The sequence below is a fragment of the Tetrao urogallus genome (assembly GCF_951394365.1).
Source record: "Tetrao urogallus genome assembly, chromosome: 22".
NCBI lineage: Eukaryota > Metazoa > Chordata > Aves > Galliformes > Phasianidae > Tetrao > Tetrao urogallus.
Window position 1 is genome coordinate 6,233,602 of NC_136835.1, and position 12,496 is coordinate 6,246,097.

At 56.5% G+C, this 12,496-nt stretch overlaps 2 protein-coding genes across 2 annotated transcripts; one reads left to right on the forward strand and one right to left on the reverse strand.

The window, feature by feature from the left end:
* Nucleotides 1-2,384: 2,384 nt before the first annotated feature.
* SRPRA (SRP receptor subunit alpha) lies at nucleotides 2,385-9,285 on the reverse strand (the record flags this gene model as incomplete). Its single annotated transcript, XM_079545730.1, has 14 exons — nucleotides 2,385-2,513; nucleotides 3,319-3,417; nucleotides 3,529-3,692; nucleotides 3,770-3,983; nucleotides 4,067-4,239; nucleotides 4,435-4,521; nucleotides 4,704-4,822; nucleotides 5,020-5,126; nucleotides 5,433-5,586; nucleotides 6,044-6,197; nucleotides 6,761-6,921; nucleotides 7,133-7,296; nucleotides 8,639-8,722; nucleotides 9,160-9,285. 14 exons carry the CDS (start codon nucleotides 9,283-9,285, stop codon nucleotides 2,385-2,387), a joined length of 1,935 nt encoding a protein of 644 aa, XP_079401856.1.
* Nucleotides 9,286-9,511: 226 nt separating this feature from the next.
* On the forward strand, nucleotides 9,512-12,153 carry FOXRED1 (FAD dependent oxidoreductase domain containing 1; the record flags this gene model as incomplete). The annotated part of the gene is made up of 11 exons (XM_079545841.1): nucleotides 9,512-9,632; nucleotides 10,054-10,286; nucleotides 10,379-10,489; nucleotides 10,580-10,698; nucleotides 10,775-10,869; nucleotides 10,944-11,045; nucleotides 11,116-11,186; nucleotides 11,280-11,434; nucleotides 11,514-11,643; nucleotides 11,718-11,822; nucleotides 11,896-12,153. The coding sequence occupies 11 exons, from the start codon at nucleotides 9,512-9,514 to the stop codon at nucleotides 12,151-12,153; spliced, it is 1,500 nt and encodes a 499-aa protein (XP_079401967.1).
* Between the last annotated feature and the right edge of the window lie 343 nt (nucleotides 12,154-12,496).

The following is a 12,496-nucleotide window of genomic DNA, read 5'->3' on the forward strand; positions in this document are numbered from 1 at the left end:
CTGGATTTGGGGCTTATTTTCACACAATGACTGCATGTTCATGTAGTTAAAAATGCTTCTGACTCATCCATACCTAACTTTTTTCATGCAGCTGGCATCATTTATTCTCTTTCTAGTGAAAGGAAAGTACGTTCCAGGCTCATTATTTGGTTTCAGTGATCTGCACGCTACTCAGACTGAGCCAATTCTCTAACAAATGAGATTTCACACTAATAAATCATAAAAATCAGAAACAAGCTTGCTAACCAGAGCCTTGCTGGTGTGTGTCCTGAAGGTAAAACCCAGCCAGGAGGGCATCACGTGGAATCCCTCAGTTGCTCCTGAAGTGCCATCCATTCCTGGAGCAGTGCAGGCTGAATGCTGACAGTTGCCCTCCTGCCTTCCCAGCCCATACCCACGCTCTGCTCTGTTTCAGGTGTGCCTAAGGAGGGACAGCAACTGAACGGCTCCGCCGCAGCGCACGCTGAGATAGCAGGTAAGGTTCCTCCAGGTGAGAGAGGCTCCTGGTGCAGCAGCGCAGGGTGGGGTGCAGAGCTGGGCAGCAGCGCCACCCACCACGCGGTGCTGAGCCCACTGCTGCCTCGTCCTGCGCGGCATCGCTGCACGGCCAGCCCCAGTTCAGAGCAGAGGCTCCACCGCCCCGCGGCATCCAGCGTCCCTCTTTCCAACCACCTCTCCAGGTGCCACAGGAGCGGCGCGGGCCCAGGCCGGTTCTGCAGGGCCTTTCCTTCCCACAGGCTGCAGCACGTGAGCCGCAGGCCAGGAGCGACGCCACAGCGCAGGGAGCTGCAGCACCGCGCGAGGGGAGGAGCAGCGCCCTGCTCACTGCTCAGAGCTGCTGCTGAGGCGGGCCGGCAGAGCCGAGGGCTGGGCCCCTCCTCACACAGATACCTGACGACTGACTGTCCTTTTTACCAAGGCTGGTTGCTGGGGGGTGAGGTCTCCCCACCTCAGCTGCAGCCTCCTGTAATTTCATACTTACTGCCTTTGTATTCTGTACTTTCACTTCAGAATGAAACTTGAGCAGTTTTTGTTTTGTTTTTTTTTACTTGAAGCTCTAGTTTTATAGCCCTTCCTTTGTACTGTACAGTATTTTCTATGTTGAAGCTCCTATTAAAGGTCTGTTCAGTTCCAATACCCTTTTGGCTGCTGTTTGGTTTGCACGCACACGTCACAGCCTGAAGGCAGAGGCAGCAGCCTGTCTCCCCCTGAGAAGGAAAGGGGTCTTGGCTGAAGGCAAGCTAGTTGTACACAGAAAACAAATTATGAAGTTTATTTATATAAATTATGTCTCTTAGCAGACAGCATTCAATTTATTGCACTAGAGCACATCTGCAATACGGAGCTACAAGACATCATAAGAGAGTTTTGTATTATTCAATGTAGCACTTTAGACCAGGATCAAGAGGCACTCTAAAGGGGGGGGAGAAAGGGTGCAGGGAAGCAGCAAGCAGCCACCACTGTCTTCCAGTATTTTTTTTCTTTTGTTACATAGCTGAGGCAGCAAACAACGCTGAGGCCAGCAGGCAGAAGAGCCGCAGGGGCACACTGCCCTCCATCGCTGGCCGGTGGAACAGCCAGCATTACCAGACACACTGCTGCAGTTCTCTGGGTACCCTGCAGCGAGACCCCAGCGACAAAAGAAATGGGGGCCATAAGGCAGTTTAGCATCTCCCCGGGAGCCCCTGCTTGCCCAGGACAGGGGCAGGCTGTTGCAATTTTTGGTTTATCAACTTTGGTGAGCTGCTACAGCCAAAGTTAGCAGCACTATGAACGGTCAGGTGGTGTAATGCTGTCACTGAGCAGCAGCTGTCCCTGTTGTAGGTCTGCAAGAGCACGAAAGAGCAGCTTGGGGCTCAGTACCCACCTGCAGCCCTGCCCAACAGTGCACAGCTGCTGCCAGTGACAGCACAGCCCCAACGACAGCAGGTCCTTGCACTGCCACTCGGATAGCATGAACAATACAAAGCTCTGGTTTCAGCCTCTGCATGAGGGAGGCCGAGTTACTGGAACAGAATGAAGGAATCCAGGGGCAGGGCTATACTGAGCAAAGCCCCACAGCTCATCAGGGAGGAACGCTCCAAGTAGAGAAGAGAGCTTTCATATACAAATACACCATAGTCAATAAATATGGCAGGAGAGCATGGACCTAACTGGAATAAGCACAAGGTGATCAGCTAACACCTTCCTTCCTACTTTATGCTCATGCAGTGCTGGAAGAGCACACCAGCGAGCACTGAGATCAGATGGGCAGGGGAAGCACAGCCCTTGCACCCGCATCCCTTCATTCTGTTCTGCACTACACTGGAAAGACTAGTCAGTCACAGGGTGAAGCATGTTCTTCTGAGACATCTGCAAACAGCAATTTGGTGCAATACTTGATTTTAGGCCTTCATGAGCGCTGCGACCACAGCCTTGGCGTTAAGGCTACGCAGATCACAGTAGGTTTGTCCAGTACCAACAAAAACGATGGGCTTGCTTGTGATGTAGGTCATAGAGATGGCGGCGCCGACCTGCCGAGGGGACGAGCACCATTAGCAGGGCCAGCCTCCCCCTGTACAGCCTGCTGCTCCATAAGAACATTTCCAGTTCACTGCAGACTTCAGAGGGAGCAAAAAAAGGGCCCAAGAATGCAACAACAAGGATCCAAATTTCTGAGCCTGAAGCTCTGAGTTTTGGAGAACACACAGAAACACACAGGCTGCTCCCAAGGATGCAGGCACCTCACACCCCACACTCAGATCCACGGGCAGGCAGGAGGCCAGGGGGCATTGCAGCTGGCATAACCAGGTGTCAGTGCCACCTGCAGCCACAAGTCATCTCCCACCAGGATTTCGCATTCTGCAGATCTCACTCCCTACACTGCATAAGCAGGTTCACCCTGATTTAAAGCCACATTATTCTGCTTGGCATTTAATGCAGGCTCTGAGTGCCTGATTCAACTGCACATCCCTTGGGATGTGCTTGCTGCAGCTGTCCCAGTATTACCTCCTCAGGGGAGCACAAACATTCAGCCTTCTTATGTTTTCCAGAACTGTACAGTCCCAATTCCACATGCCTCAATGCAATTCTGCCAAAGAACTGGGACACCTCACGGCCATTTGTCCACAGGGACAGAAATCAGTCTGCTTCGTTTTGTCTAGATGGCTGGAGCGCATTTTAACACAAAGGACAGCCTCCAGGAGAGGCCATAAGTGGCCCACTGAAAACAGCCCTTGTTTGTTGCCTGCAGCTCTTCCCTCCTGTCACCAGCAGGAAGCTCTCTGCCAGGGTAAGGTTGGAGAAAAAACCCCCCGAAGCACGAAACGCTCCCCTTACCTTGTCATCGATGGTATCAAACTTGGTGAGCACAATTCCATCAATGAGCCGGGGCGTCTGGGCCATGGAGTGGTCAGCCAGGGCCTTGTTGAACTTGACCTGAGGAAGAGAACATCCTCAAGAAATGAAGACGTGTCACCGACCCCGTCTGAAACACCCATAAAACCCACACAGATCTGCCCTTCCCAGAAAGCAGCTCTGCACACTCACCAGCTGATCCACAGCCTCGTTTCCCACCAGAGCCTCTCCAACGAAAAGGACCAAGTCAGGAGCGTTGACGGCAATGAGTTTTGCCAGGGCTGTCATCAAGGGGGCATTGTCCTGCATGCGGCCCGCCGTGTCCACCAGCACCACGTCGAAGCCCTGGTTACGAGCTGCAGAGACGCGGAGAAAGCGTAAGTAGAGGAAGCCCAGGGTCCCAGCCGGCCCCACCTGCGCCGCTCCTTCCTACCATAGGAGATGGCCTCCATGGCGATGCCTGCAGCGTCCTTCCCGTAGCCCTTCTCGTACAGCTGCACCATGCTCCGCCCGCCGTGGCTCTCCGGGGGGTGCAGGGCGTTGAGGCGCCGGGTGTGAGTGCGGAGCTGCTCCACGGCCCCCGCTCGGAACGTGTCGCAGGCAGCAATGAGCACGCTGAAACCATTCTCAATCAGCCAGAACGAGATCTGCGGCCAGCAATGGAAAAGCCTCGTTAGTGGCCGCGGCCCGAGCCCAGTCCTGTCCCAGAGCCGCCGGCGCCGTGCCCCACCTTGGCCAGGTTGGTGGACTTCCCAACGCCGTTGACGCCGCAGAAAGTGACCACGTAGGGCCGGCGGTGCCGCTGCGCATCCATGACGTCCCGGAGCACGTCCACGCGGCGCTGCGGCTGCAGGATCTGCACTAAGGCCTCCTGCAGGGCCTGCTTCACTGTTGAGGTCACAGCTGGGAAAAAGGAGATGGAAGGAGAACGTGTCACACCTGGGAAGCCCTGCAGAGAAGCCCCGATCCCCAAATTACCAACGCGAGGAGGCCAGGAAGACATTTGGTACCATAGATTCACCAGGTTGGAGAAGCAGGGGACCCAGGCCAGCGAGCTGCACGCACCAATAAGAACACAAGCAGGTCACAAGCACTTACTGGTGAACGTTCCCATCACTTTCCCTTCCAGTTTCTTCGCCACTGATTCACAGAGCTGGACTGCAATTTCAGCTGCCACATTTTTTGCTTTGGGAGAGAGAGAGACAGAGAGAAGAGAGCAGGGTTATCAGAGCAGGACGGACGGCACATGTTGGACACCAACATCACACCAGGCCTGGGAGTTTGGCGCAGAGGGAAGAGTGGAACTGAAGGATCCCCTCCTGATTTCACCATTCAGACAAAGCCACGCACAGCAGACCCACACGTACCAATCAAGTGATCTTTCATCTTCTCCAGGACGGGGTCCATGTCCTGTCTTGTCAAACTCTTGGAGCCCACCAGGCCTTTCAGCATGCCAAACATACCTCCGAGGCCACCTTTCTTTGTGCTGCACAGAAGCAGAACACTTATCTCAGGTGTGAACTGCACAGCACATGCAGCAGCCAGCAGCAGGGAGAGACAATAGCCTGTCACAGCTGACAAACAGACCTGTCTGTACCTGCTGCATTACTGAATAGTCTGGAAAATGAATTATGGGAGGGAAATCACGAAGGATGCAGCAGTCAGGGCCTCAGGAGCTTCTACCTGGGTTTTGAAGCGTTCTGAATAATCTTCTCCTCCTCAGCTTCTTCGTCACTCTCATATTCGAGGTCATAGAGGCGGCCAGGCTCACGGTTTCGATCCTTAAGGGCCTGCAAGATGAATGCAGCACACTGAGAAGTGGCAACTGCTGAATGATGTTTTCCCAGCTTGCTTTCACTAGGAACAGCATCAGCTACAGCCAGCAGATGCAGCTCTACAGATCCCTGCCACAAGTGCTCAGTGGTTTGGTCAGATTGGCGCATGCAGATCTGGTGCTGTTTGCAGCAGAAGAAAACCTCCTCCAGGCAGCAGCTGGGCGCCCTGATCCCCTCTTCCAGCACTTTCTCAGCCACTCTTGGTGATGCCCCACTGACTCCAGAACACACCAAAGCAGACACCATGACCTGACTTCTTACCATATCAGGCTCAAACTCCTCCATGGGAGAGGCCTCTGAGCTCCCGTTGGTAGTGGAGTTACTGTAATCAAGTACTTTGGCGTTAGAGTTCCCCAGATCCCACACTCGGGGTTTCTTCCCCTTCTCCTTCTGAGCATCGGGCTTTGGAGACTTGCTGAAATAAAGACCACAGACATTTTGTTCTGCTGAGTGAAGTACGAGCAAACTCCTCCTTAGAGGCTTCAAAAACTCAAAGTCCGGCTATCAAAAAAGGCAAAAATCCAGGCTAAAACTGACCAATGCCAAATCTCCACAGAGTTTATCTATCTGAACTTTAGCCTTGTCTCAAGCTCACTATGGCCTGCTTTAACCCAAGCCAGCCATCAGCTCATCCTTTACTCGCAGTGGGAAAAACTCCCCCCCATAAAAGAGATCTGGACCCCACACGAGGTCTGGATTTTGAACACCATCCTGTACTTTGAGCACATTCTGAGGACTAACAGGATGATTTTCAGGGACAATGAAGGAAAGAGAAGCTCAGTATCACTGTGGGATGGCAAGGAGCCTCCAGCAAGAGCTGGGCTGCAGCACGTGTGGATTCACCACAGCCTGACTGTGCCCTCACAACCCACCTGGACTTCTCCCCTGCTTTCATGTGTCTCTTGAAGAATTCTTCCCGGTTCTTCTGCAGTATTTCATCCTTGGTCAGTTCCTCCTTCTCCCCAGGGGCCGAGGACTGCTTTTCACCTGGGGCTGCTTTACTGGAGGCTGTAACAGCTTCATTCCCTGAAGGAAAGAGCACCAGCACGAGCTCAGCCTTTCAGAACTAGCAGAAAGAGCCAGAACTGCACTGACTGTATGTGAGAAACTCCTCTGTGAAGACAGAGGCCCATTCCTGCCTCACCTCTGAGATTCTGGAAGCCTCAGGACACATGAGCATCTTATTTCAGCCCAAAGGCAGCTGCATTTGGGATCCCATTTTCCCAAGATTAGCAGTTTATGAACCAGCTCTCCCAGACATCTTTGTATGTTGGTCGTTCCCCATCTCAGAACCAAGAATGCATGCCAAGAAGCCACGCCATTACAAGAGCACCACCTCTGCCTGTCACTGCCCTAACCGAAGGGCTGTCCTCCCCAGCCTGGGCATATGGCAGCACTACCACAGCAGATGAAGTGCATTAAGCAGGACTCTTCCCTCCTGTGCTGGCTGTGACCAGAAGACCCTGAACAACACTCAGGTGCTGTGCAATGATTAGAGAAGCACAGGCGGGGCCACACGTGACCCACATTTCACAACCCTGGAATATTTGCACCCCTCCCACACACACACACGCTTCCCTTCAACTCACCTTCCTTTTTGGAACCTTTGTTCTTCTTGTTCTTGACTTTCTCCTTTGGTTTCTCCCCTCTGGTCTCTATCATACACTTGACAGTCTTCTGAGATTTCACAGACTGCTCAAACGTCTTCATCACGGTGGGAGCTCGGACCTTACTGCTCTCCTCTGCTTCCCTGCAGGACAGTGCCCATGAGCCTGAACTGCAGCCCCGTGCCTGCTCTACACAGAGGCAAGACTGAACAGCTCAGCCCTTCCCACACACCATTTCTATCAGGTTTTTGGCTATTACGGCCTCATCTGCTACCACACGGCAAGCAGCACAACTAAAGAGCAGAGCCCCCAGCTCAGACACGGTGCTGAGCCCTGGGAAGGAGAGCCGCTCACCGGAGGAGGCGCAGGAAGTCATCTTTAAAATCGAAGGTGCCGTTCAGGACGCCCAGGGCGCCCTTCTGCTGGAACTCATTGCGGTATTTGTCTCTGAACTCCTTGTGAACGTCGTCTATCAACTTGTCCACGTAGGTTAGAGTCAGGATCTTCTGAAATCCCACCTGCAACAACGCGCAGTGGAAAGATGTCGCCCTAAGCAAACGGCACTTAAGTAATTAAAAAGGCTAAAACCATTAATTGCAGCGCATCGACCTTCCTGCATTTCAGACACTCGGTATGAAGTTCTTTAATTTCAGGCACCAGATGATGCAGGCTTCAGGCTGAGTTTCCTAATCTGACCTCCCAGGCTTTTAATACGTTCTCTCAAAAAAGAAAAAAGCACAGTGCAGAGCTCTGCTTTAAAACGTGACTCCCAAAACAACGCTGTTTCATAGCAACAAGACAAGCACTGAAAGGCCAGAAAGCCTCGCGCTTATCTGTATGCATCCAAACAACACCGTGTGGAGCCCCTGAGATAAGGAACAGAGAGCTCAAGGAGAAAAGCATCACAGCTTTCCTGAAGTTGAAAAGATTAGGCGCTCTGCTTTTTTTCTATCATAAATCCAAACACGGCAATAAGGTTTTCTTGGAACGTAACAGTCTGTGCTGTTTCCATTCCGCTCAAAGCTGGATTCTTAATCCTATCACTGCTGACTAAAATAAACCAGCACAATCCACAGCAGCACAACTGAAGGAGCAGCCACACCTCGCCCACAAAACCCAGCCTTCAGACAGCAAAACCCTACAGTGTGCTGGGAAAGCCCACCAAGAACACAGCGGGCAGGCAAAGCACCAGGGGTGACCTCAGTGAAGAGCATTCCTCACCCAAAAATCCCAGAGCAAGAAGCTCGGCCAGGCAGAGAGAAAGCACAGCAGCATCTGAAGCACCAGTTTGCTCAAGATGCACAGGTGACAGTTCTGTGTGCAGGAACACCCCTGTCCAAACAGGACGGCTTTTGGCCGCCTGCAGCCCACGTGCTGCTCTTCCCACGCTGTCCCCATGGCAGCTCTGCACGCCCTGCAGCAGCTGTTCTGCTCCAGCCCAGTTCAGTGGCAGCCACTGGGTGTTTGACACGTGGCCCAGCTGCAGCATTTCTCAATGGGCACCAAACTCTTCTGGTGGCGCAGGTGGAGGAGGAGGAGCTACAGGGACATTTTGTACCAGGGAAAGCGTCACCTCCCCTGTGTGCAAGACGCCTTTTGCACCACACAGCACTGAGCTAAGCCCTGTTTTTTGTGAGGTTTTAGTAAGTCAAGGGAAAGCCTCAGCCCCACAGGAAGGCAGAACGCAACATTTGTGCCTTCCTGGAGCTTCTGACCCAGCCACAAACCTCCCTGAGCACTCTTCCTCTTCTGAGCTTCAACAAGCTCCTTACTGACAGTCCCTCAGAGCAGACAGCATGGCAGCCAACCGCGAAAACAAAGCATTTAGAGACCAGGGCAGCCCGAGGGGGGGGCACTTACCACAAACACCAGCTCAAACTGGTTGTCCAGCTTGTACTTGAGCGTGAGGGCTTCATGGGTGAAGGAGTTGTTGCCACCTCGCTCCTATGGGATGGACCCATCAATTCAAGGTGGTGACAGGGTGACAGCAACAGTGTGACACCTCCCCTTGCTATTCCTCCTTTTCCCCCAGCCAGAACAAATCCCCCGCAATGGGGACACTATTCCAGGCACAGCCCTCAGCGCCCAAATAGGGACCCCTGCCCACCACCGCCGCCACCACCACCACCCCCCCTCCAACCCAGGATTCCCACCCCCCCCCCCAAAGCGGCTCTCCAAAGTTCGGCGGTGCTAAGCCACACCGCACATCTCCCACATACGAGGTTCCTCTTCGTCCCGCCCCCCCCACGCAGGAGCTCTGCCCTCAGCCCCTCTCCTCACGGAGGCAGCCGCAGCCGCGGCCGCGGCCTCTCCCTCTCTGCCCCTCTCGCAGGCCCCTCCCTCACGCAGGCCTCCGCCGCCGCTCCCCCGCCCCGGCGGACCTGCAGAAGCACGGAGCGGATGAGGGCGTTGACAGGGGCAGTAGCGGCGGAGGCGGGCCCGCGGACGCCCTGGAAGCACCAGAGGACGAGCCCGCCCTTGCTGAAGATGGTGAAGAAGTCCAGCATGGCGGCGCCGGGCCGGGCTGCGCGCACACGTCGCACTGCTCCGCGCACTTCCGCCGGAAGTCACCGTATAGCCACGGAGCTTCCCATTGGCTGTTAGGCCAAAAGAGGATGTGGGGGGGAAAGCCAATGGCGAGACGGGGAGGGGCGGAAAGGGCGGAAGGGGCGTGAAGGCGGGGCAAAGGGCAAAGGGCAAAGGGCAAAGGGCAAAGGGCAAGAGGCGGGTGGCATGCTGCGCGCGGTGCGAGGGGGGCGCGCGTTGTGGGGGGGCTCCGGGAAGGGCAGCGGGGGGGCGAAGCTGGGCCGCACCCTGCGCACCGCCACCCCGCAGCGCTCCGACATCTTCCGCGGTGAGATGAGGGCTCTGGGGCTGAGGGCAGCGGGAGGAAACGCGGGTGTGGATGTGATGGAGATGTGCGGAGGGAAAAGGGGCCAGGGAGGGGGTAAAGGTCATTCGGTGGGGTCGCAGGGGGTGCAGAGGGGATTCGGCGGGGTTCTGGAGGGATCCGAGGGGATCCGGATGGATCGCGGAGTGGCAGAGGGGTGGTGAATGGGGACGCAGGGGGTCGTTGGGGTGTGCTGTGGTGTGCGGAGGGGACTGGGAGGTCTGGGGGGTCCAAGAGACCTCGGTGAGTTGGGTGAGGCCCTGGGAGGGGAACCTGCAGTACTCAGCGTGACTTTGCGGGGGAGGAGGGCTTCAGAGTCACCTGGCAGGGTGTTCTAAGTGGAGTTGGGAGGATCTCCTGGCTGCATCCCCCTCTATTCCCACAGAGCTGGGGCTGAGGCTGTCCCGCCTGGGGCAGACACTGCGGAGCCAGCTGCCAGAGTCAGATGGGGCCTGGAACCCATTGCACTCCCACCAGAACTGCCCCCCACCCCCAGAGCGAGCAGATGTGGTGGTGGCGGGGGGGGGCGTGCTGGGCTGGTCGGTTGCCTACTGGCTGAAGACACTGGAGAACAGGCGGCATGGCATGCGGGTGGTGGTGGTGGAGCGAGACCCCACGGTGAGACCCAGGAGATGAGGGAGGTCAGGCAGGGACACGCCGCGCCTCAACACCCCTCTGCCTCCACCACCCCTTCCACTTCCCCCCCACAGTATTCCCAGGCTTCCACTGTGCTGTCTGTGGGGGGCATCCGGCAGCAGTTCTCCCTGCCTGAAAACATCCGCCTGTCTTTGCAATCTGCCGCCTTTCTCCGCACTATCAACGTGAGTTTGGGCGATGGCAGCACTGTGGGAGGGTGTCTCAGTGAGGAGTCTCATTCTTACCCCTTCCTTACCGTGCTGTTCCCCCGTCAGGAACACCTGTGGGTGCCCAACGAGCCCCCCATCGACCTTCAGTTCCAGCCCTCGGGATACCTCTTCCTGGCGTCTGAGCATGGCGCTGCCACCCTGGAGGCTGGCGTCAAGGTGCAGAGGTGATATGGCCATCCCTGACCCCCATTAAAAGGGACACTGGGGACACCCCTGTTCAGTGACACTGTTTGTCTCCAGGGAAGAGGGTGCCAAGGTGGTCCTGCTGTCCCCTAGTCAGCTGAAGGCCAAGTTCCCATGGATAAACACAGAGAATGTGGCCGTGGCGTCCTACGGTAGGGGACGTGCTGTTGATGGGGATGCTGCTGTCCCTGTGTGTCAGCATGTGTGTCATTATGTCTGTCCACAGGGCTGGAGAACGAGGGCTGGTTTGACCCTTGGTCCCTCCTCAACGCCTTCCGAAGGAAAGCCATGTCCCTGGGCGTCTACAGCTGCGTCGGGGAGGTGACATGTGAGTCCTGGGCGCGGTGACACCACCACTGCAGACACCGGGACAACCTCACCCACCCTACAACTTCCAGCTTTTGTGGCGGACACCGCAGACAACACACCAGGCATGCTGCAGGGCGTTGGCCGTGTGAAATATGTTAATGTGAGTGTGCCCCAATGCCAGCGTGTTCGGCTGTCACCATGCTGTGGGACCATTTGGGAGCCCGTCCCCAGCCCCGCGTCCTCAATGTCCCAGGTGCGCCTTCCCGACAGCCCGGAGCAGCAGCCCGTCTCCTGTGCCATCGTGGTGCTCGCCACCGGCGCCTGGACTGGGAAACTGCTGGACTCGGCCACAGCCGGGCTGCGGGGCAGCCTCACGTTGAGCCCCCTCCCCATAGAGCCCCGCAAGAGGTCGGGGCTGGGACTGAGTTTGGGCACTTTGAGCCCCCATTTCTGTGCCATGGGGTGGGACACGGCGATGTCCCCACAGGTACGTGTATGTGTGGCACTGCCCTGGCGGGCCGGGCCTGGAGACGCCATTCGTCATTGACTCTTCGGGAGCCTATTTCCGGCGCGAAGGCATTGCTGGCAACTACCTGGGGAGCATGAGCCCACCAGAGGTGCGTGCCCAAGGGTTGCAGTGTTGCGGGGACCCCAGAGGTGTCCACAGTGGTCACCGCCTGTCGCCACGCAGGGCCGTGAGCCGGACGCAGGAAACCTGGAGGTGGATCACGACTTCTTCCAGGAGGAGGTGTGGCCGCGGCTGGCGCACCGCGTGCCCGCCTTCCAGACACTGAAGGTACGGTGCCCTCCACCCTCCATCCCACGCATTTGGGCTCCACGCTGCCGTGATGCAGCCCTACAATGCCAAGCAGGTGAAGAGCGCGTGGGCCGGCTACTACGACTACAACACCTTCGACCAGAACGGAGTGCTGGGCTCGCACCCGCAGCTGCGGAACGTCTTTGTGCTGGCGGGGTTCAGCGGGCACGGCCTGCAGCAGTCCCCTGCTGCCGGGAAGGCGGCTGCTGAGCTGCTGCTGCACGGCTCCTGCATGGCTGTGGATGTCAGCAGGCTGGCGCCTGGGCGGCTGTGGGGCAGTGAGCCTCTGCTGGAGGCGGCCATCGTCTGAGCGGGAGCACCCCAGTGTGGGTGCTGGGGGTGGGGGGCAGTGCTGCTACGGTAATAAAGGGATGTGGCAGCTGTCTGTGAGTGAAGGGGGTCATGTTTCCAACTGGATCCCCACCTGGGATCCTTTTGTACACACGGTGTCCTACAACCTAAGATGCCAGTTGCCCCCCTCAGAATCACAGAATGGCCAGGGTTGGAAGGAACCTCAAGGATGAATCTCCAACATCCCTCATCACAGGCAGGGCCACCAGCCTCCACGTTTAATGCCAGCCCAGGCTGCCCAGGGACCCATGAACCTGGCCTTGAACACCTCCAGGGATGGACGGGGCATCCACAGCCTCTCT